This window comes from Heterodontus francisci, chromosome 32 (genome assembly GCF_036365525.1).
Source record: "Heterodontus francisci isolate sHetFra1 chromosome 32, sHetFra1.hap1, whole genome shotgun sequence".
NCBI lineage: Eukaryota > Metazoa > Chordata > Chondrichthyes > Heterodontiformes > Heterodontidae > Heterodontus > Heterodontus francisci.
The window spans coordinates 15816251-15840021 of NC_090402.1; the positions used below are offsets into that span (position 1 = coordinate 15816251).

Below are 23771 nucleotides of genomic sequence, written 5' to 3' on the forward strand. Positions count from 1 at the left end.
TTGCCTGATGGGTGCAATTGCAGTAACACTCAAGAAGCTTGACACCATCCAGTATAAAGCAGTCTGCTTGATTGGCAGCTCAATCACCACCTGAACCATCCACTCCCTCCATCACTGGTGCATCATGGCTGCAGTCCTTACTGTACTGCAACACACCAAGGGTTTTTTTCAATAGCACCACCCAAATCCGTGACCTCCAGTGCCTAGATGGACAAGTGCAGCAGATGCACGGGAGTACAGTCACTTCCGAGTTTCCCCTCCAAGAAGGTTCACTAGACTGATTCCTGGGATGAAAAGGATTGTCCTTTGAGGAGAGATTGAATAGACGAGGCCCACATTCTTTAGAATTTAGAAGAATGAAAGGTGATCTAATTGAAACATTTAAAATTCTTAAAGGGTTTGATGGGATAGATAGCCAGGAAGATGTTTCCCCTGCCTGGTGAATCCAGAACTAGGGATCACAGGCTCAGAATAAGGAGTTGACCATTTAGAACTGAGATGAGAAATTTCTTCACTCAAAAGAGTTGTGAATCTTTGGAATTCTCTACCCCAGAAAGCAGTGGATGCTCAATTGTTGAGTATATTCAAGTTTATAGATTTTTGGCTACTAAGGGAATCAAGGGATATGGGGATCATGGGGGAAGGTGGAGTTGAGGTACCAGATTGCCCATGATCTCATTGAATGACAGACCAGGTCCAAAAGGGCTGAAAGGTCTACTCCTGCTCCCATTTCTTATGTTCTAATTCAGACACTATCCCAACCTAGACATTTATTGCTTGCTCTGGGTCAAAATCCTGGAACTCCCTACTTAATAGCAAGGTGGGAGTTCCTTCAAAACATGAAGTGCAGCAATTCAAGAAGGCAGCTCACCACCACCTACTCAAGAGCAAATTAGGATGGGCATTAAATGATTGATCTGTAGGCTCATGGTGAATGGCTACTTGAGCAAGACACTAGAGGACACAAAGTACCAATGCACTGCAGGCATCACCACCTGGAGGAGACAATAGGCTTGAAAAAATGGAATCAACTTTTCTTCCTTCTCCAGTCCTGCGTAGAGACCACAGAAGCTGGAATTGTTCTATTTTGACCAGAGAGCGTTAAAGGCCATTTGATTGAGGTGTCCAAAATTATGAGATATTGATAGAGTAAATGAGGAGTAACTACTTCCACTGGTGGGTGGGTCAGTAAGCAGAGTACATAGATTTAAGATAATTGGCAAATGAATAAGATGGTTGTAAAAGGAAACAGTGAGAGGTTATGATCTGGAATTCTCTGCCTGAAAAGATGGTGGAAGCATATTCAATAGTAACTTTTAAAAGGGAATTAGATATATACTCGAAAAGGAAACATTTGCAGGGCTATAGGGGAAGAAAAAAAAAGAGTAGGGGAGTTCAACTAATTGGATAGCGCTAAGAGCCGATACAGGTACAATGCACCAAATGAGCTCCTTCTGTGCTGTAGGAATCAATGATTGCACAAATAGGGAGAACTGAAAATTGCTTTTGATTCCATTTCTGAAGGAAAGCAACCAACCAATTTTCTTTGTCTTACTCTGAAGGCTTCTTGCTAGCTTACTGCTTGATTAGTAACCGGTACCAACCCCATCCTCCCCTACCTTCACCCAGCTGTCCATTAATCATATGAGATCAATAATAGGCTTCACAAGCTACTTGACCTTGGTGAATATCACTGCTAAGCCAGAGCCTGCCTTCAGCCATATCCACTTCTAGATGTTACTCAAGAGTGATCAATAGCAGGAATCCTGATTGATTCACCTCCCTAAAGCAGTGTGCTGAGACCAATTGCAGTACTCCTATTGCCTGAGGGCAGCAAACTCAGCACTGACCAGGGATCAAATCCAGGACTTTCCTAGTTTGTACCTCAGCTACTCACTAGATAAATTTGTTCTGCCTTGGGGCAGGAATGTCTCTATTTTTTGAAGGAGATGACTCATGCTGATATAAGCTTGCCAGGTACCCACAGCTCTCTAGGAATGCCTTCAGTTTGTTGGTTGAGACACTGGCTATTAAATAATGTTTGACAATGGGGTGGTGGGGGGGGAAAGATCAAAAGTAGGAAAGCCAGGCTGAATTTTCCTCTCTCAAGCCCAAGATCACTTAGAACAACCATAGTGCCTCTCATTAATGTATATCATGGCATGTCAAAAAAACAAATTTGACTGGCTGAATTATGGAGAATGATTTAGAATATTACTTGTAACATTTAGAAGAAAGAGCTTCCAGTGTTTTTGGAAAAATGTTCCATTTCCCAACATTCATATCTGTTTTTCCTGATAAAATTGTACAAACATTAATGATATAGGTAAAAAGGATGCAGGAAATGGATATTATTTTCATAACTAGGCCCAGGTCAAAATTTATATATATTGCAAGAAAAAGGCTGTTTGAAGGAATTGTGCAATACACCTTAAAACATTTGAAGACAAATGAAGTATAAATAGTTGAAAATCGATCTATTTAGACCTGATTTAAAGGTTCTGAACGAGAGCTCCTCTTGACCGTGTAATCCTGTCACGGAATGCTCTCACACCTTCAAGCGATAGATCAAAAAGTCAACAAAATAAATAATGAACTTTCGCTTGTACATTATTGCTCATCTATTCACTTTCAATCAAGGATTGTATTTGTAATAAATACTGCTGAAAGCACATTTTCAGGCACTTTGGGCATCAAAATTAAATCCAAGCTATTTTGCTGCGGGTTTCTCTTCCTGGCAAGTCAAGTAGAAGGCTTCTGAAGGTCATCAGAATGATTTCAAAAGGATAGAACAAATCAAACTGCTCCCGACTCCTAATATCAAACAGGGCTTGTGTCAGCACTGATTAAAGAACCCAGATTCAGACCCCTCTTCCAAAGATATACCACTTTGAAGTCAGGAGGATCGGGGATCAGAAATGACCCAGGAGACAGATTTCAGCATCTTTGAACCTTTGCTTTGATAGAATTCTTTTCCCTCTGCTACTCTAGGAGGTGCCTCTTTGCTCCTGTTTCTATGTAATTAACAATACCTTGGCACAAACACGACCCCAGTGGTTTTAGCTGAAATTCAGTCAGGGCTGCATAGGTATCTTTAGCAGTGTTAAATTAGCAATCAACCAATGCTTCAGGAAAGAAAAATATCCACTACAGGACTGAGATCATGATCCTTTCTTTTCCCCAATGAAAGAAAATATTTTAATTGACAGTCAGGATTTAATTTTTTGCCATTGTAATTATTTTTTTCTTACTATTTACCATATTTTACAAAATGTAAAACATTTGATCTACTATTGAGTTTGAATATATAAAGACTTATTTAGCCACATCTTTAAACTGTATTTTATCCCCAAATTCACAGATAGACTTGCCCCCAATTCAAACTCTTTAGGCCTTAGGCTGAGAGAGAGCGCTACATATATTTCCATGACAACTGTCGATCATGGAATGTAAATACTATGGCCATGCCTACTTGGCATGCGAGTTCTCTTGCCTATGCACTGCAATATGTTTATAAGAGATACTTCAAACAGAGCCTTTCAGAACTGCACATTGTAAGAAACTCTATTGTTATATACATATATATAGGTTTAGGATTTTGGTTTTCTTTTGACTTAAAAATGGCTTATAGATTTGTACTGTAGCCAGAAATATTAAAATGTTCAAAGTTGTTGATTCCCAGATATGGATGGCCTTGAGCAAGAAAAAGCTTTGGCAGCAAAAAGGATTTTTATTTCGCAGGGAATGTTTAATAAGGGGTTCAAGAGTCTTCCAGATAAGAGAGCAGCCTATATCACAAACAAAACAAATCATCAACAGATTAGATAGAAAACTGAAAAATAACTCAACAGCACAATGATTCAAGGTTACAAGGATGAGCATGAGTGACTAGAGTCCTATAAAGATTGTGAACTTTCCGTTACAATTTGTAGAGTGAGCCAAGAGTGAAGGAACTGATGATGGTCATGTCTCTACCCAGAAGAGCGTAGCAATATCATTTATTTTGCTGTATGGCTGTTGTTTAGACAGTGGGTGTGTGGAAGCTCAGTTGAAAAGGTTATTGGAACCAAGATTGGTGACGAGCCCAAGAATCTTACAATATATATCTAATTGGCAACTTGGCTGGTAGAACCTGGAACTGTAAAAGCACAAAAGCAGTAAAAAGGTTCACTGCGGTAAGCAGATGCTGAGTTTTTATATAGGGACATAGGAGCAGGAATAGGCCAATCAGCCCATTGAGCCTGCTCCGCCACTCAATACAATCATGGCTGATCATCCAGTTCAATGCCTTTTTCCCACAATATCCCCTTGCTCACTGTGTCTTTTAAACAGTTGAGTCATTTTAAACAGACTCCAGAAGCTGGCGAGTGTGTCTACCCTGAGGCACAGTGTGGCTTTCGAGCAGAGAGATCCACCATTGACATGCTGTTCTCCCTTCGCCAGCTACAGGAGAAATGCCGTGAACAACAGATGCCCCTCTACGTTGCTTTCATAGATCTCACCAAAGCCTTTGACCTTGTCAGCAGACATGGTCTCTTCAGACTACCAGCAAAGATCGGATGTCCACCAAAGCTACGAAGTATCATCACCTCATTCCATGACAATATGAAATGCACAATTCAGCATAACAGTGCCTCAGCAGACCCCTTTCCTATCCTGAGTGGCGTGAAACAGGGCTGTGTTCTCGTACCTACACTGTTGGGGATCATCTTCTCAGTGCGGCTCTCGCATGCATTCAAGTCTTAAGAAGGAATTTTCCTCCACACAAGATTAGATGGCAGGTTGTTCAACCTTGCCGTCTAAGAGCGAAGACCAAAGCACGGAAGGTCCTCATCAGGTAATTCCGCTTTGCTGACAAAGTTGCATTAACATCCCACACAGAAGAGTGTCTGCAGAGACTCATTGACAGGATTGCGGCTGCCTGAACTGGAGTAGCCATATAAATACCGTGGCGACAAGAGCAGGTCAGAGGCTAGGAATCCTGAGGCGAGTAACTCACCTCCTGACTCCCCAAAGCCTGTCCACCAAGGCACAAGTCAGGAGTGTGATGGAATACTCTCCACTTGCCTGGATGGGTGCAGCTCCAACAACACTCAAGAAGCTCGACACCATCCAGGACAAAGCAGCCCGCTTGATTGGCACCCCATCTACAAACATTCACTCTCTCCTCCACCGACGCACAGTGGCAAAAGTGTGTACCATCTACAAGATGCACTGCAGCAACGCACCAAGGCTCCTTAGACAGCACCTTCCAAACCCGCGACCTCTACCAACTAGAAGGACAAGAGCAGCAAATACATGGGAACACCACCACCTGCAAGTTCCCCTCCAAGTCACACACCATTCTGACTTGGAACTATACAGCCGTTCCTTCACTGTCGCTGGGTCAAAATCCTGGAACTCCCTTCCTAATAGCACTGTGGGTGTACCTACCCCACATGGACTGCAGCAGTTCAAGAAGGCAGCTCACCACTACCTTCTCAAGGGCAATTAGGGATGGGCAATAAATGCTGGCCTGGCCAGCGTCGCCCACATCCCATGAATGAATTTTATAAAAAAACGAATTTGGCCTAACCATCAGCCTCAAGAAAATAAATATCATAGGACAGAATGTCAGAAATGCTCCATCCATCAATATCGGCGACCACGCTCTGCAAGCGGTTCAAGAGTTCACTATCTAGGCTCAACTATCACCAGTAACCTGTCTCTCGATGCAGAAATCAAGCGCATGGGAAAGGCTTCTGTTGCTATGTCCAGACTGGCCAAGAGGGGTGGGAAAATGGCATGCTGACACGGAACACAAAAGTCTGAGTGTTTCAAGCCTGTGTCCTCAGTACCTTGCTCTACGACAGCGAGGCCTGGACAACGTATGTCAGCCAAGAGCGACGTCTCAACTCATTCCATCTTCGCTGCCTCCAGAGAATCCTTGGCATCAGGTGGCAGGACCGTATCTCCAACACAGACGTCCTCGAGATGGCCAACATCCCCAGCATATACACCCTACTGAGTCAGCGGTGCTCGAGATGCCTTGGCCACGTGAGCCGCATGGAAGATGGCAGGATCCCCAAGGACGCATTGGACAGCGAGCTCGTCACTGGTATCAGACCCACCAGCCGTCCATGTCTCCGCTTTAAAGACATCTGCAAACGCGACATGAAGTCCTGTGACATTGGCCACAAGTCGTGGGAGTCAGTTGCCAGTGATTGCCAGAGCTGACGGACAGCAATAAAGGCGGGGCTAAAGAGTGGCGAGTCGAAGAGACTTAGCAGTTGGCAGGAATAAAGACAGAAGCTCAAGGAGAGAGCCAACTGTGTAACAGCCCCGACAACCAATTTTATCTGCAGCGCCTGTGGAAGAGTCTGTCACTCTAGAATTGGCCTTAATAGCCACTCCAGGCGCTGTTCCACAAACCACTGACACCTCTAGGTGTTTACCCATTGTTTCTTGAAACAAGGAGGCCAAAGAAAATGACTGTGTCTTGGTGGGCAAGGGATAATCAAGGTAGAATATAAGTACAGTAAAGATATGATGTGTCAAACACATAGAACAGCATTGAAACCCACCAGTTGCTATTCATCGTCTGGTTTCTAAGGCTGTGAAACTAGTACCTGCAATATGGACGAACCACTCAACCATATTTATCTCCTTGCAGTGGTGGAGGCAGGAGTAGGGGGGATATTTAATTTTCAAATTGGTCAACCTATTTGGCCCAACCAAGAGAAGATACAACTTAATAGCTAAGTTGTACCCATGTGCATCACATAACTTGCGACCTGGCAGCTAGGAATCAAGCACTGAACTACCTGAACTGCTGAGATGTACTTTGGTATGAAAGGATATAGAACATGTCATATTTAATACATCAAGCAGAGTGAATAAGCTGATATGTCAATGAACAAATAGTCCTGGGATACCCTTCAAACAATTATGTGATCAACAGCTCACACTTGCTTGGCAGTACTGAAATTCACAAAGACAAAAAAAGCATAATTCAAGGGCACGGAGGAGTAAGTCACTATCTAAGAATTTATATTCTAAAAAAAAAAATCAACAGATACTGAAGAAATCTGTGTTTTCATATTCAGTCATCAGGAATTTGGCACACTACTTTAATCCAAGTCTTTCAAGGAGTCAAACTTGACTTGTCTCTAAGCATCTGTTGACATACTTTGTAAATATACCAGGACAAATTATTTACCAAACACATTGGTGATATTTAATGATACAATATCAATACTGTACCAACCTATCATTAAATGAGGTTTTAGTTTTGGAACCTTTGGTTCTTTCCATAGTGTTCAACTGAAAATCCAATGCTTCACTGGATTATGGGCAGGTTTGTCTGACACTGGTGAACCTTGGAATCAGTGATGGGAATGCAATCAAAAAAAAAGTTTAACTGCAAAACAAATGAAGTGCATATGTATTAGAAGGCCTCTGATTGGTCTTCATGTACATGGCTACAAAGTGAATGTTGGCAGGCAAATCAAGTGGGGAAAGAGGAGCATCACAGCTTTGATCACACACATATTTTTCATTATGGGATGGGAATCAACTGTGAAGACATTGACTGATTTCACTGATCCAGACCCTGTTCACCGTGTCTTGATGGATAAGGGATAATCAAAATTATTGAAAATATGTTCAACTAGCCTTCTCAAATACTGAAACTGTTAGAAAAACATGACTGTCTGTATCAGTTATTGAATGGTCGGAGTGATAAATCGGCAACTTTCTTTTTGTGGAGTGATTGATTGGCACTCTGCTCTACTCTCTTTGGTATCGAGATACATTCCGATGTGGTTCATAAGACTGCAGTTAAAAGTAATCAGGAATATAAGACTCAAATGAATCAAAATATTGTCATCCTCTTTTTAGGTGAATTAAAAGAAAAATACTGTGGATGCTGGAAATCTGAAATAGAAACAAGAAATGCTGGAAATACTCAGCATGTCTGGCAGCATCTGTGGAGAGAGAAGCAGAGTTAACATTTCAGGTCAGTGACCCTTCTTCAGAACTGGCAAATATTAGAAATGTAAAAGGTTATAAGCAAGTAAAGTGGGGGTGGGGCAAGAGATAAAAAAGGTGTAGATAAGACAAGGTCACAGAATAGCTGACCAGAAGGTCATGGAGCAAAGATATGTTAATGGTGTGTTGAAAGACAAAGCATTAGTACAGAAAGGGTGTTAACGAACTCTTTTTAGGTGAGTTCAGCAGACTGAGCGACATGGGTGGGTGGGGTCAGGTGGCAGGGCAGGTGTCAAAAGGGGTAAGGACTCCAGTGTTTCCAGTCGGAGTGTTTTACTTAGTTTCCAACAATGCACTTATAACATACATGCAAATCATGGAGAAGGTTTGAAAATCCCAGAATTCCCCAATTCTATTAGAAAATCCTAAATTTGATACTTCACTGGTTGATAAGGCTAGATGCTCTGTCCTTGAACAAGGTGCATGTTCTTGAGGGTGAGGACAGCGATGTGGAAGTGTACATTACCTTCCTTTATCTCTTACAAAGATTTTCCCTGATTTTAACCTATATAGACAGCTGGTTGCAAATACTAGCACTCAACCTGCTTCACTCAGTTCCAGATTATCTAGCGAGCAGATGTCCTAACAGGTAGGGAGATCTGAGCTGGACAAGCAGCAGGAAGATTTCCATCACTATGTTGGCAAGTTGCATGGTTTCAGTCAGTTAGACTTCAGCTGTACACTTAAGTACTTCTCTGGGTCTCCAAATCTTAGTTCTTGCCAACCAATGACCAAATTCTTTGTGCTTGGACAGACACAAATGGAAATGCTACTTGCGAAGATTTCTCGGTAATTTGGTTTGGAGATTCTTAAGTATGATGAAAGGTTTCCGACATGCAGCTGACCAAAAACAAACCGATTTTTTTAATTGTTTCACTGACATTGAGAGTGACAAGTTTATGACTGCTCATGCACCTCATTCTAAGTTTCGAAGTTCTTGTTTATTCAATCCATGATGCACTAATGTTGCATAATTTTCTCCCAATCTGTAATACTTCACGTCAAGACTAAACTTCATGGGCTGGATTTTCATTATGGAGATGGAATCAGGAACTGGGTCAGAAACCTGACTCCTCTGGGATGATGATTCAAATTGCAATTTTCAAATGGATAAGTCCTTAACTGGTATGGAGACGGGTTTCCTATCCTCCTAGAGCCAGTGGGATTGAAAATGGCAGTGGGTCAGATCAAGCATGGGGCTCACGTAAACTTCCATTGCAGCCATCACTATGGATGCTGACCTGAGGAACAGATATGCCTTTCACAGCACCAAAGGGAAGCGAAATGTCGCAGGGAACCCGGAAGGCTGGCAACAGGACAGGGAAGACCCTTGCTTCATTGATGCCCTCCTGGATTTAATGCAGGAGGCTCGGAGAGAGAGAAGGGAGGTCCTCTTCCCAGAGGGTGGCAGGAGGTGGCCACCTCGTCGTGCAGCAGAGGCACCTCTCTGTTCAGTATTAGCCCCTCCTGCCCCCTCTTTCTCCTCCTCGCTTACTTCCTGCTCCTCCCACAACAAGCTGTCTTCTTCCAGGGCCTCACTATCCTCAAGGTCCAGACCTCTGTGAGGGGTCCTCATATGGAGAGCGCAGCAGACCACTGCCACGACCAAGACCCTTGCAGGAGGGTTCTACCCAACCAATCCAGGCACCAGAATCGCATCTTCGATAGCCTGCTCAATGTTTGGCCTGCTGAGCAAATGGCATTGGTTGTTTCGCCTCTGTGCCTCTATCTGGGGCTCCCATAGAGGGTTCAGTAGCCTTCTCCAAGGCATTTTCCTTGCCCCTCGGAGCCATCCATGCACTTTGGGGGATGGAGTGAAGTACTGAGGCAGCCTGGACTGGTGGAGGATGAAGGAGTCAGGGCAGCTACCAGGAAAGCAAGTGCACACAGAGGGAGTGGAAGCCCCTTCTGTTGATGGATCTCCCTGGCAGGTCACTGGGTGCCTTGATTGCCACATGGGCATAAGCGATAATGCCTTGCACCTGGAGGAATCTAGTGATAGAGGCTGAACCCAATGTCCTCTGTGCCTGGGTCAAAGTGGGCATAGTCCCCTGCACTCCTGAAAAGGAATCGTGAACTCCCTGATGGCCTGATGAGATGCTGACTGCAAGATGCCATGTTGGTCCACAGCTGATCCCTGGAACAACCCGGTTGCATGAACATTCAGGGTACCAGAGACCTTGATGGCTGCAAGGTAGGGTACTACCATGACGCCTGTGAGGCCTCAGGTCATTGTGAATCAGAATAGACAGGACAGAGACCCTCTGCCTGGATTGGTGCAGTCTCCTACGGCAGTGGCGCACTGTCACTTGCAAGTAGCTGACTCTTGGACTGTGCACCTGATGTCTTGAGTAGCGCCTTCCTCCCCTTGCTGGCCTCTTGCTGTCCAGGAGATTACATCTACTGCAGCTCATCCTGGCTGCTCTGTCCAATATCAGAGTAGCCTGTTCCCATCTGAACTCCCTCAGCTGGACTTTGTACATTTACCAGGCCTTCCCCTGTCAAACCCAGCTGCCGCAGTGATGCCAATCATCTCACTTCCCTCACTGGTTTCCTGCCACTCAGTGTAGCAACAGCTACACTGAGGTACATCTGATGCAGTTGCGTTTTATTGCCTGCCTCTGCTTTATTTCAATCAGCCCTTCCCATAGCTCTAATGGTCCTCCACACTGTTAGCATTTTCACAGCCCTGTTCTATTCCCCAAATGGCGTCTTCTCTGCTCCCAGCCATTGAAAATTGTGCACTGCCACTGACATGCCTGTTAATGACCTCTTTAATGAGCACTTGACCTGTTTCCTCCCTCATGACGGCCCTTTGAAAATAGCATCACGTTCTATAGGTGGGGGGACCCAGTGCCGACCTCAGAACGGGATATTCAACTCGCATTGGCAACTGTTTACACCTCCAACAGCCTTTGAAAATCCAGCCCCATATGTCTGTAGAACTGCACAACTGAACCAAGCTCTTCTACAAATTTGTAACATCCTGTCTCTGCTGCTCTCCTTAATTTAATGTCCTCTACAAATTAACCAGCCTATACTTGGTTTCAGCATCTAGGCAATTTATGTAGAATTAAAACAATTCCAAACACCAATGCCTGTGAGACTCCACTCAGCACTACCTCCCCCATGCTGGAAAAACCTCGCTTTCATAACTGCTGTCCATTTCCTTTTTAAAAAAAAACCCTTTCTATCCATGTTCAACAGTGGATTGTCAAGACTTCTGGTTTAATTGGAAGTCTTTCACATGAACTATGTGAAAGCTTTCAGAAAATTAAAATACTATATTACAGGGACTCACACCACCTTTGAGGTGACAGATATGTTGGATGGAAGAAATGCAGTGGATGCAATGTACATGGACTTTCAGATAACATTTGACAAAGCACCACACAGGTGACTACTGGAGAAGATGAAAAGCTATGAAATTAGGAGAATAAAGCAAATTGGACTAAAAACTGATCAGGAGAGGAAACAGGAAGTAGGAGTTAAGGGTAGGTTACTCAATGGTTGGAAGTAAATTGCAGTGTCAGAGTTTTGTTCTGGGTCTGTTTCTGTTCACTGTATATCAATGATTTGGATATAGGGCTAAAAAGGAGTGGTGTCCAAATTTACAGATGCTACTAAAATATTAGGGAAGGTATATCATTCTGAGGAGCAAAGGAAGCTACAAGGGGATATTGACAAGATGGTCAAAAAATTGTCAGATGGCATTCAATGTCAGTGTGAGGTGGTACAATTTGGTAAAAAGAAATAAAAGTAATAATTATACTTCCTTGGCCCAACCAGCTTCAGCTGTTTCATCAATTACCTTCCTTCAATCATAAGGTCAGAAGTGGGGATGTTTGCTGATGATTGCACAATATTCAGCACCATTCGCGACTCCGCAGATACTGGAGCAGTCCATGTAGAAACGTAGCAAGACCTGAACAATATCCAGACTTGAGCTGATAAGTGGCAAGTAACATTCGCGCCACACAAATTCCAGGAAATGACCGTCTCTAAGAAGAGAGAATCTAACCATCTCCCCTTGACATTCACTGGCATTACTATCACTGAATCCCCCACTATCCTGGCGGTTACCATTGCCCAAAAACTGAACTGGACCAACCACATAAATACTATGGCTACAAGAGCAGGTCAGAGGCTAGGAATCCTGCAGTGAGTAACTCACCTCCTGACTCCCCAAAGTCTGCCCACCATCTACAAGGCACAAGTCAGGAGTGTGATGGAATACTCTCCACTTGCCTGGATGGGTACAGCTCCAACAACACTCAAGAAGTTTCACACCAGCCTGCTTGACTGGCACCCCATCCACCACCTTAAACATTCACTCAGTCTACCACTGATGCACAGTTGCAGCAGTGCGTACCATCTACACGATGCACTGCAGCAATGCATTAAGGCTCCTTCAACAGTTCCTTCCAAACCCGCAACCCCTACCACCTAGAAGGACAAGGACAGCATATGCATGGGAACACAACCACCTGTAAGTTCCCGTCCAAGCCACACACCATCCTGACTTGGAACTACATCGCCTGTTCCTTCACTGTCGCTGGGTCAAAATTCTGGAACTCCCTAACAGCACTGTGGGTGTACCTATCCCACATGGACGCAACGGTTCGAGAAGGCAGCTCACTATCACCTTCTCAAGGGCAATAAATGCTGGCCTAGCCAGCAACACCCACATCACAGGAACGAACAAAAAATAAAATGGAGGAAGAACTCAGTGAGCAAAAGACCATTGATCCAGCCTCTGAATATTTGTCATCCAGCAGGGTGCTTGCATCCATTGGCAGTGGAATGGCAAACCCCTATTGCATTCAGCTGGTACTCACCATGAGGCTAACGACCTGGCCAAATTCAAAAACCGAGTCTTCTAATAACCAGGGCATGATCTGCTGGATATACAGTGGAAGAAATAGGTTGCTCATATGCCACCAGGGATAGGCACCGACATATTGCACCATGGACATTTGACAAAATTATTTACTCAGCCATCGACATGGGGGCAATTAATCTGTATATAAAGCATAGAGCCAATCTAATGCCATCAAAACAGAGTCTGATTTAAAACACATTTCTCCTTATAAAGTAGCTAAGCGTACAAACATCAATGGAGAGCAGCACAACTGTATCAGTAAACACGTCTATAAAATATGTTAAATATTTTCTCCTTAAGCACACTGAAAAGTGCACTAATAACAGAGTGCCACTTCTGTATTCAATCTTAGAATACAAAGAATTTAGCAATTTACTTTGGTTCTGTCCATTTCCCCAATTCTATTTTATAATATTTAGTCATACAAATATTATCACCTTAATTGGTGATAAATGACTGATATTGAAAATAATTTATTTCTCAAATCAAGTTAATGTCTCAAAGATTCCTACCTTCCCATCTTCTGTGTAAACATTTTCATTGTATGCCTTAACGATTGCCCGATCAATAAATAGACTCCTCATCACAACTATTGCCTTTAATACCTTTCCAAGTGTGACCTGTAACAAAGAATTAGGAAACAGAACAGATTATTAGGGAGACATGAAGTCTTTCCAGACGGATCATGAGTAGTGGCTGCTCTTTCTGGGGAATAAAATTAGGATGCTTACTTACAAGTTGCCTTTTTCTGGTACAATATGTACATATAACTATGATCAAAGATGTCCATTTTAAGCCATTATGTCTGCTTTATGATAACACCTTTAAAAGAACTTAAAGCAATTGCACTGCACAGCATAGGACCTTGCGCCAGTGTTACTGTAAGCACCCCAAGAGTTTAAATGCCTCACAGATGGTCATCACCATCAGGTCTTAAAAACTATTTTATGATTAGTCATGAGTCAATGTATTTTTCAGCGGTCTTCACGAAAGTGGAGACAAGTAACATCCCAGAATTAGCTGGAAGTCAGGAAATGGAAGGGAGGGAGGAACTGAAGAAAATTACAATCAATCACCAGGGAAGTGGTATTGAGCAAATTGTTGGAGCTGCGGGCTGACAAGTCCCTGAGTCCTCATGGACTTCAACCTAGGGATTTAAAAGAAGTGGCTAGTGAGATAGTTGATGCGTTGGTTTTAATTTTCCAAAATTCCCTAGATTTGGAGAAGATTCCATTATTGGAAAATAGCCAATGTAATACCTTTATTCAAAAAGGGAAGGAGACAGAAAGCAGGAAACTACAGGCCATCTGTCATAGGAAAAATGCTAGAAACTATTATTAAAGACGCTGTAGCAGGGCACCTAGAAAAGTTTATGGTAATCAGGCAGAGTCAACATGATTTTGTGAAAGGGAAATCATGCTTAACCAATTTATTGGAGTTCTTTGAGGAAGTAACATGTGCTGTGGATAAAGGGGAACCAGTAGATGTACTGTACTTAGATTTCCAGAGGCATTTGATAAGGTGCCACATCAACAGTTATTGCAGAAAATAAAAGCTTATGGTGTAGGGGGTAACATATTGGCACGGATAGAAGATTAGTTAGCTAACAGGAAACAGCGTGTAGGCATAAATGGGTCATTTTCTGGTTAGCAAGATTTAACAAGTGGTGTGCCACAGGGATCTGTACTGGGGCCTCAACTTTTTACGATTTATATAAAATGACTTGGATGAAGGGACCGAAGATATGGTTGATAATTTGCTGATGGCACAAATGTAGGTAGGAAAGTAAATTGTGAAGAGGGCATAAGGAGGCTACAAAGCTATATAGATGGGCGAAGTGAATGGGCAATGATCTGGAAAATGGAGTATCATGTGGGAAAATGTGAAATTGTCCATTTTGGCAGGAAGAATAAAAAAGAAGCATATTACCCAAATGGTGAAAGATTGCAGAGCTCTGGGATGCAGAGGGATCTGGGTGTCCTCGCACATGAATCACATAAGGTTAGTATGCAGGTACAGCAAGTAATTCGGAAGGCTAATAGAATGTTATTGTTTCTTGCGAGGAGAATTGAATACAAAAGTAGGGAGGTTATGCTTCAGTTTTACAGGGCATTGGTGAGACCACATCTGGAGACTGTGTACAGTATCAGACACCTTATTTAAGGAAGGATATAAATGCGTTGGAAGCAGGTCAGAGAAAGATTACTAGATTAATACCTGGAATGGGCGGGTTGTCTTATGAGGAAAGGTTGGGCAGGCTAGGCTCATGTCAACTGGAGTTTAGAAGAGTAAGAGGTGACTTGGTTGAAACATATGATCCCGAGGGGTCTTGACAGGGTGGATACGGAGGGACTGTTTCCTCATGTGGGAGAGTCTAGTACTAGGGGTCACTGTTTAAAAGTAAGGGGTTGCCCATTTAAGACAGAGATGAGGAGAAATTTTTTCTCAGAGGGTCAGGAGTCTTTGGAACTCTTTTCCTCTAAAGGTGGTGGAAACAGAGTCTTTGAATATTTTTAAGGCAGCGATATATAGATTCTTGATAAGCAAGGGGGTGAAAGGATATCAGGACTCCTTGAGAATGTGGAGCGACTGGTTTAGGCATGCATTTATTGAATGGCAGAGCAGGCTCGAGGGGCTGAATGGCCTACTCCAGCTGCTAATTTGTATTTTCGTATTTTAAAAATGATAGTGCTTTATCTAGTGTGTGGTTGTTTTCAGAATCTGAGGAATGGAAAAATTTTTGAATCATTGGCCTTTCTCTTCCTGCCTCTAGGGAAGCCTCCAGCCTCTATTTGGCCCTTTCTCCAGAATGGCATGGCTAAACTCAGAACTCACTGCGCTGTGAGCTGCAGGTGCAATTATTTGTCTGCATTACCAACGCAGTGTGAAATCAGCCTCCAGATTCCACAATCAGGAGCTCCAAAATATTGTACAGTACAATTGCTTCTATTTGAAGTGCTACTGTAATATAAAAAAGGCATGATTAGCAATCAGCTGCATCCACTGCAGGGAAAACTTTAAGAAACCTGTCAAACCCTTCTAACATGTACTATATTACACATAGCTCTATGCATTAGTTGTGTGAAATGTGGCTGCAGGCTATAATGAGATTTTAATCCCAAAGAGCTCTTCAGAAAGTTACTCAATATACCAGGTTGCACAACCTTAGGCTATAATAATTACAGAATTCTGTGAATCTGCGTGTTAACACAACCAATATTCTTACAACTGTTCACAATTAATCAACATGTTTTCTTCTTCTCTCTTCTTTGGCCTCCTTATCTCGAGAGACAATGGATAAGCGCCTGGAGGTGGTCAGTGGTTTGTGAAGCAGCGCCTGGAGTGGCTATAAAGGCCAATTCTAGAGTGACAGGCTCTTCCACAGGTGCTGCAGAGAAATTTGTTTGTTGGGGCTGTTACACAGTTGGCTCTCCCCTTGCGCCTCTGTCTTTTTTCCTGCCAACTACTAAGTCTCTTCGACTCGCCACACTTTAGCCCCGTCTTTATGGCTGCCCGCCAGCTCTGGCGAACGCTGGCAACTGACTCCCACGACTTGTGATCAATGTCACAGGATTTCATGTCGCGTTTGCAGACATCTTTAAAGCAAAGACATGGACGGCCGGTGGGTCTGATACCAGTGGCGAGCTCGCTGTACAATGTGTCTTTGGGGATCCTGCCATCTTCCATGCGGCTCACATGGCCAAGCCATCTCAAGCGCCGCTGACTCAGTAGTGTGTATAAGCTGGGGGTGTTGGCCGCTTCAAGGACTTCTGTGTTGGAGATATAGTCCTGCCACCTGATGCCAAGTATTCTCCGAAGGCAGCGAAGATGGAATGAATTGAGACGTCGCTCTTGGCTGACATACGTTGTCCAGGCCTCGCTGCCATAGAGCAAGGTACTGAGGACACAGGCCTGATACACTCGGACTTTTGTGTTCCGTGTCAGTGCGCCATTTTCCCACACTCTCTTGGCCAGTCTGGACATAGCAGTGGAAGCCTTTCCCATGCGCTTGTTGATTTCTGCATCTAGAGACAGGTTACTGGTGATAATTGAGCCTAGGTAGGTGAACTCTTGAACCACTTCCAGAGCGTGGTTGCCAATATTGATGGATGGAGCATTTCTGACGTCCTGCCCCATGATGTTCGTTTTCTTGAGGCTGATGGTTAGGCCAAATTCATTGCAGGCAGCCGCAAACCTGTCGATGAGACCCTGCAGGCACTCTTCAGTGTGAGATGTTAAAGCAGCATCGTCAGCAAAGAGGAGTTCCCTGATGAGGACTTTCCATACTTTGGACTTCGCTCTTCGACGGACAAGGTTGAACAACCTGCCTCCTGATCTTGTGTGGAGAAAAATTCCTTCTTCAGAGGACTTGAACGCATGTGAAAGCAGCAGGGAGAAGAAAATCCCAAAAAGTGTGGGTGCGAGAACACAGCTCTGTTTCACGCCACTCAGGATAGGAAACGGCTCTGATGAGGAGCCACCATGTTGAATTGTGCCTTTCATATTGTCATGGAATGAGTTTAATCAGTTACTAATGCTGCAGAAATAAAGTCAGACTTGTCAACATCTTGTTTTGTCAATTGATAATGCATTTCTGCATTTTTGAAAGTCACGTTTACCTCTGAATTGGATACACACTGCCGTGGGAATGCCAGCTTTTTAAAATTAAACAATTTTAAAAATTGTATTACATAATATATCAACAAAACAAGTCAGTATAATGCTCATTCCAGTGGTGAAGCAAAGTGGCTAGAATCGGAATGAATTTTTGGACTGTACATTACTCCACCTGTCTATTTCTCCTTACTCGCTGCCCTTTCTCATGCCTCCTTTGGATGATGTGACTGGAATAGAATCACAGAAGCCAATGTGTGACCCATCACTCTGGTTCAGTGCTCTGGAGCAACAATGTGCTGCATGAACCCCACCCCCTGCCCCACTCACCCTCCAAAAAAAAAAAAAAATCAACATTTTGACAAAACAGATTCTTCATTAAAATATTCACTATAAAATAACCCTGAAAGTAGTTTCTCTGTATCCATCCTCTCAAATTCTTCTGTCACTTTAAACACCTCAATTAGATCACCCCTTCACCTTCTAAACTCAAGGGAATACAAATCAACTTTACGCAACCTGCCCTCGTAACTTAATACTTTAAATTCCAGTATCATCCTGGACAATGAGTTGCAACCCCTGCCAGGCCAATATATCTTCAATGAGGTTTAGTGCCAAAAAAAAAAACTTAAAGCAGTATTCCAGCGGGTATCTGACCAAAGATCCACACAACTGAAGCATCACTTCCTCACTTTTGTTTTCCAACTCTCTTGAAATTAAGGCCAACATTCTATTAATCTTTACGATTACTTTTAGTAATTTGTGCACGTGAATGTCCTAATTCCATCACAGATCTGAGTCTCTCATCATGAAGAAAATATTCTGATTTGGCTTACTTGTATTTTTCAGATGTAATCCAAAACCCACTGTATTTTTAAACTCTAAAATGAGTGAAATCTATTCCAATAGAGTGAGTTGACAACCTTGCTACTGAAACCAAGAGAATGGGAAATAATTTTTAAAATGAAGGATCAAAATAAAATAACATGACCATCCTGCATTCTGTGGAAGGTATCTGCTTAATCAATGAATGGAAACTCAACTTTACAAACAAAAGGCTTCCGTCCAAAAGCTGCACCAAAGAGTTCACCTATTTGGAATGTGAAAGAGCTTTAGCACAGTATTTAGCGAGAAGCAATGGTTTATATATCTATTCCAGAGTAATGCCATTAGTTAAACTTCTCAGCTGCATAACAAGCACACTTTAATGAAGTGATGAGTTTAAAAAGGTTTTGGAAAGGTGGAGGTTCTAATACACTACACACGAGGTGGTTAAAAAGTCAGCAATGCTCTGCAATCCTCCACATAGTGAGAGATCTTAGTTTGGCTGTCGAGAAGGTGCCAAGCAGCTGAGTATAAAATGGCAAAGCGCAGTTTTCTAGCCAGTATAACCAGTCAGTGAAGGATATGTCTCACCTTGGTTCAGTTCATTGCACTTTTGTCTCTAGATCAGAAGCTTCTTTGTTCAAGCTTTAAGTGTTTGAGATAATAATCTTGTTGAAAGCATCATTATTTTAGATGGTATCTTGAACCGTCTGCCTATCCGGATGGTTTCAGTGGATGTTTAAAGATCGCATGGTACTACTTGAAGAGCAGCAGGGAATTCTTCTGTCCTGCCAAATATTCCTTCCTCAAACGAATATCAAGCTAGATGTAAGCGAGCTCACACTACGTACGATACGGAGTATTCCTTTCATTAGACAAATGCAGCAGGTCCAGGGGTTGAATAGAGAACCCTCATCGCTGTACCCTGGTTTACTGGCTGTATCGAATCATACCACGTGATCTCTTCATCATAAATGCAGAAGGATGAGCACTTTATCAGAGTGATAAGACAGCATGGAGTGGACTTCGCCATCAGAAACTCTCTGCTCAGCATTATAGAGCCACCTTCAAATGGCTCGGAACGCATATTGTCCATCCGACTGCTCACCTCCTCTGGTCCAGTACACCTACTCAGCATCTATACTCCAACACTCTGTTCCCCACCTGAAGTTAAAGACCAGTTCTACGAGAAACTCCATAATATTATTAGTAGCATTCCTAATATTAACATTTGTTCCTGCTGGGGGACTTTAACGCCAGGGTTGGGGCTGACCATGACTCATGGCCCTCCTGCATTGGGCGCTATGGCATTGGAAGGATGAATGCAAATGGACAGAGACTGCTGGAGTTGTGTACCTATCACAACCTCTGCATCACCAACTCGTTCGTTCATACTAAACCCGGTCACCAGGTTTCATGGAGACACCCAAGATCACGTCATTGGCACCAGCTGGACCTCATCATCACAAGGCGAGCCTCTATAAACAGTATCCAAATTACACGCAGCTTCCGCAGTGCGGACTGCGACACATACCACTCCCTGGTGTGCAGCAAAGTTAGACTCAAACCAAAGAAGCTACATCACGCCCGCACATCAACACTAACAGAATTTCTTATCCACAGCTGTTACATAAGTTTCTAAATTCACTTGAAAAAAGCCCTTCAAAACACTCCTGCAGGGGATGCAGAGACAAAATGGGCCCACATCAGAGATGCCATCTATGACTCAGCAATAACCACCTTTGGCAAACATGAGCAGCAGAATGCAGATTGGTTTCAATCTCACTTTGAAGAGCTGGAACCTGTCATAGCCACCAAGTGCACTGCACAGTTGAACTACAAGAAAGCCCCCAGCGAGTTAACATTCGTGGCACTTAAAGTAGTCAGAAGCACTGCACAAAGAACAGCCAGGCGCTGTGCAAATAACTACTGGAAACACCTATGCAGTCGTATTCAGCTGACCTCCGACACCGGAAACATCAGAGGAATGAATGATGGAATTAAGGGAGCTTTTGGGCCAACCATCAAGAAGATCGCCCCCCTCAAGTCTAAATCAGGGGACACGATCACTGACCAACGCAAGCAAATGGACCGCTGGGTGGAACACTACCTAGAACTGAACTCCAGGGAAAATGTTGCCACTGATACCACCCTCAATGCAGCCCAGTCTCTGCCAGTCATGGATGAGCTGGACGAACAGCCAACAAAATTGGAACTCAGTGATGCCACTGATTCTCTAGCCAGTGGAAAAGCCCCTGGAAAGGACGGCATTACCTCTGAAATAATCAAGAGTGCCAAACCTACTATACTCTCAGCACTCTGTGAACTGCTTTGCCTGTGCTGGGATGAGGGAGCAGTACCACAGGACATGCGCGATGCCAATATCATCACCTTCTATAAGAACAAGGGTGACCGCAATAACTGCAACAACTACCGTGGAACCTCCCTTCTCAGCATAGTGGGGAAAATCTTCGTTCGAGTCGTTTTAAACCGACTCCAGAAGCTGGTTGAGTGGGTCTACCCTGAGGCGCAGCGCGGCTTTCAAGCAGAGAGATCCACCATTGAAATGTTGTTCTCCCTTCGCCAGCTATAGGAGAAATGCCACGAACAACAGATGCCGCGAACAACAGATGCCGCTCCACATTGCTTTCTTGGATGTCACCAAAGCCTTTGACCTCGTCAGCAGACGTGGTCTCTTCAGTCTACTAGATCGGATGTCCACCAAAGCTACTAAGTATCATCATCTCATTCCATGACAATATGAAAGGTACAATTCAGCATAGTGGTGCCTCATCAGACCCTTTCCTATCCTGAGTGGCATGAAACAGGGCTGTGTTCTCACACCTACACTATTTGGGATCTTCTCACTGCTGCTCTCACATGTGTTCAAGTCTTCAGAAGAAGGAATTTTTCTCCACACAAGATCAGGTGGCAGGTAGATCAACCCTGTCCGTCGAAGAGCGAAGACCAAAGTACGGAAGGTCCTCATCAGGGAACTCCTCTTTGCTGACGATGCTGCATTAACATCCCACACAGAAGAGTATCTACTGAGACTCATCGACAGGATTGCGGCTGCCTGCAATGAATTTGGCCTAACCATCAGCCTCAAGAAAACGAACATCATGGGACAGGACGTCAGAAAGGCTCCATCCATCAATATCAGCGACTACGCTCTGGAAGTGGTTCAAGAGTTCACCTACCTAGGCTCAACTATCACCAGTAACCTGTCTCTCGATGCAGAAATCAACAAGCGCATGGGAAAGATGTCTGCTGCTATGTCCAGACTGGCCAAGAGAGTGTGGGAAAATGGCACACTGACACGGAACACAGAAGTCCGAGTGTATCAAGCCGATGTCCTCAGTACCTTGCTCTAGGGCAGTGAGGCCTGGACAACGTATGTCAGCCAAGAGCGACGTCTCAATTCATTCCATCTTCGCTGCCTCTGGAGAATCCTTGGCATCAGGTGGCAGGACCGTATCTCCAACACAGAGGTCCTCGAGATGCCCAACATCCCCAGCATATATAGCCTACTAAGCCAGCGGCACTTGAGATGGCTTGGCCATGTGAGCCGCATGGAAGATGGCAGGATCCCCAAGGACACATTGTACAGCGAGCTCGTCACTGGTATCAGACCCACCAGCCATCCATGTCTCCGCTTTAAAGACGTCTGTAAACATGACATGAAGTCCTGTGATATTGGCCACAAGTTGTGGGAGTCAGTTGCCAGTGATTGCCAGAGCTGACGGACAGCCATAAAGACGGGGCTAAAGAGTGGCGAGTTGGAGACTTAGCAGTTGGCAGGAGAAAAGACAGAAGCGCAAGGAGAGAGCCAAATGCGTAACAGCCCCGACAACCCATTTTATCTGCAGTGCCTGTGGAAGAATCTGTCACTCTAGAATTGGCCTTTGTAGCCACTCCAGGCGCTGCTCTACAAACCACTGACCACCGCTAGGCGCTTACCCATTGTCTCTCGAGACAATTGTCTCTCACACCATTTAAAAAGTATTTAGATGAGCACTTGAACCACCATGGCATACAAGGCTATGGGCCAAGTGCAGGAATATGGGATTAAAATAGTTGGGTGCTGCATGGCCGGCACAGACACGATGGGCTGAAGGGCCTGTTTCCGTGCAGTATAACTCTGACTCTGAAGGAGAGAAAAAGATGGTAATGGACTGCTAGACTCATTGTTTGAACAATAAACAGTATACCAGACTAGAACGTGTATTCTCTGCAGCTTGAGAAAGTAGCTAGCAGCATCTAACATTTAAAACGACTATCAAACTCTGTACAAAGATGCTGAAAAATATATGTGAAATGTGACTAAAACTCCCTATGTGTCCCTATGAATATCAAGAAAAGCTAGGTAGTCGTTTATCCTGTGCTGCTGGTGTGCAACTTGTCTGCAAAACACTGTTTGCCTACATAACCACAATCAGACTTACAATGAATTATTTTGATGTGAGGTGCTTTAAGACATTACTGAGAGATGTGATGAGGCTTAGTATAGATGCAATTCTTTACATGACATGGGGCGTGTGACACATAGGGAGTTTTAGTCGCATTTCGAATATATATATTTCAGCATCTTTGTATGGAGTTTGACAGTCATTTTAAATGTTAGGTGCTGCTAGCTACTTTCTCAAACTGCAGAGAATACACAATATGGTCTGGCATACTGTTTATTATTCAAACAATGAGTCTAGCAGACCATTATCACTGTGTGATAAAGTGCTCATCCTTCTGCATTTATGATACTGAAGAGATCACGTGGTATGATTTGATATATCCAGTAAACCAGGGGACAGTGATGGTTTGTTCAACCCCTGGCCCGCTGCATTTGTCTAATAAAAGGAATACTCAGTATTGTACTTAGTGTGAGCTCGCTTACATCTAGCATTAAAAACTCAAAAGCATAACAAGGCTCTTATGGTTGGGGAGCAGAGCAGGAAAGAGGATAACAATTATAAAATATTTCCATATTTAGAAAATCGAGGTCTGCACTTTTCCATTTATGGTATGCTGTTTTGTTGACAAAAGTACGAGCCAGATACATAAATCATGGATTATTTAAGTTTTCTATGGGCAAAAGAACTCTTCAAAAACATTATTGACAAGGAGGCAAAAATCTTCCATTGTGGGAAAGAGGCAAGTCTTCTCACAGAGGTAACTAGAAAAGAAAGCTTAGCGCAAAGCCCACGAAACTCAGTAGCAATTAAACAGCTACAGTTATTAATAAGATCAATATATGAGGTTAAGAATTAGTGAGCTGGGATTCTCAAATGGTGATTATATGAAGAAGAATTAATTTGAACATATCACAAGTCTTATCCACGATATCAGAATTTCTTTTGTTCTGTGTTTATCAAAATTACTTATCATGTTGGGCAAGGAGAATGGAAATAATTCCATTATGGATTGC

The 23771-nt window shown here is 43.5% G+C and overlaps 1 protein-coding gene across 5 annotated transcripts in view; it reads right to left on the minus strand.

Annotated features, from left to right (window-relative positions):
* med27 (mediator complex subunit 27) overlaps positions 1 to 23771 on the minus strand; it is a 286804-nt gene that overhangs the window by 35321 nt on the left and 227712 nt on the right. For all 5 annotated transcript variants that reach the window (XM_068012325.1, XM_068012326.1, XM_068012323.1 and 2 more), the window contains one exon: positions 13423 to 13530. In XM_068012325.1, coding sequence (XP_067868426.1) covers positions 13423 to 13530 — 108 coding nt within the window. The remainder of the gene's footprint in view (positions 1 to 13422; positions 13531 to 23771) is intronic.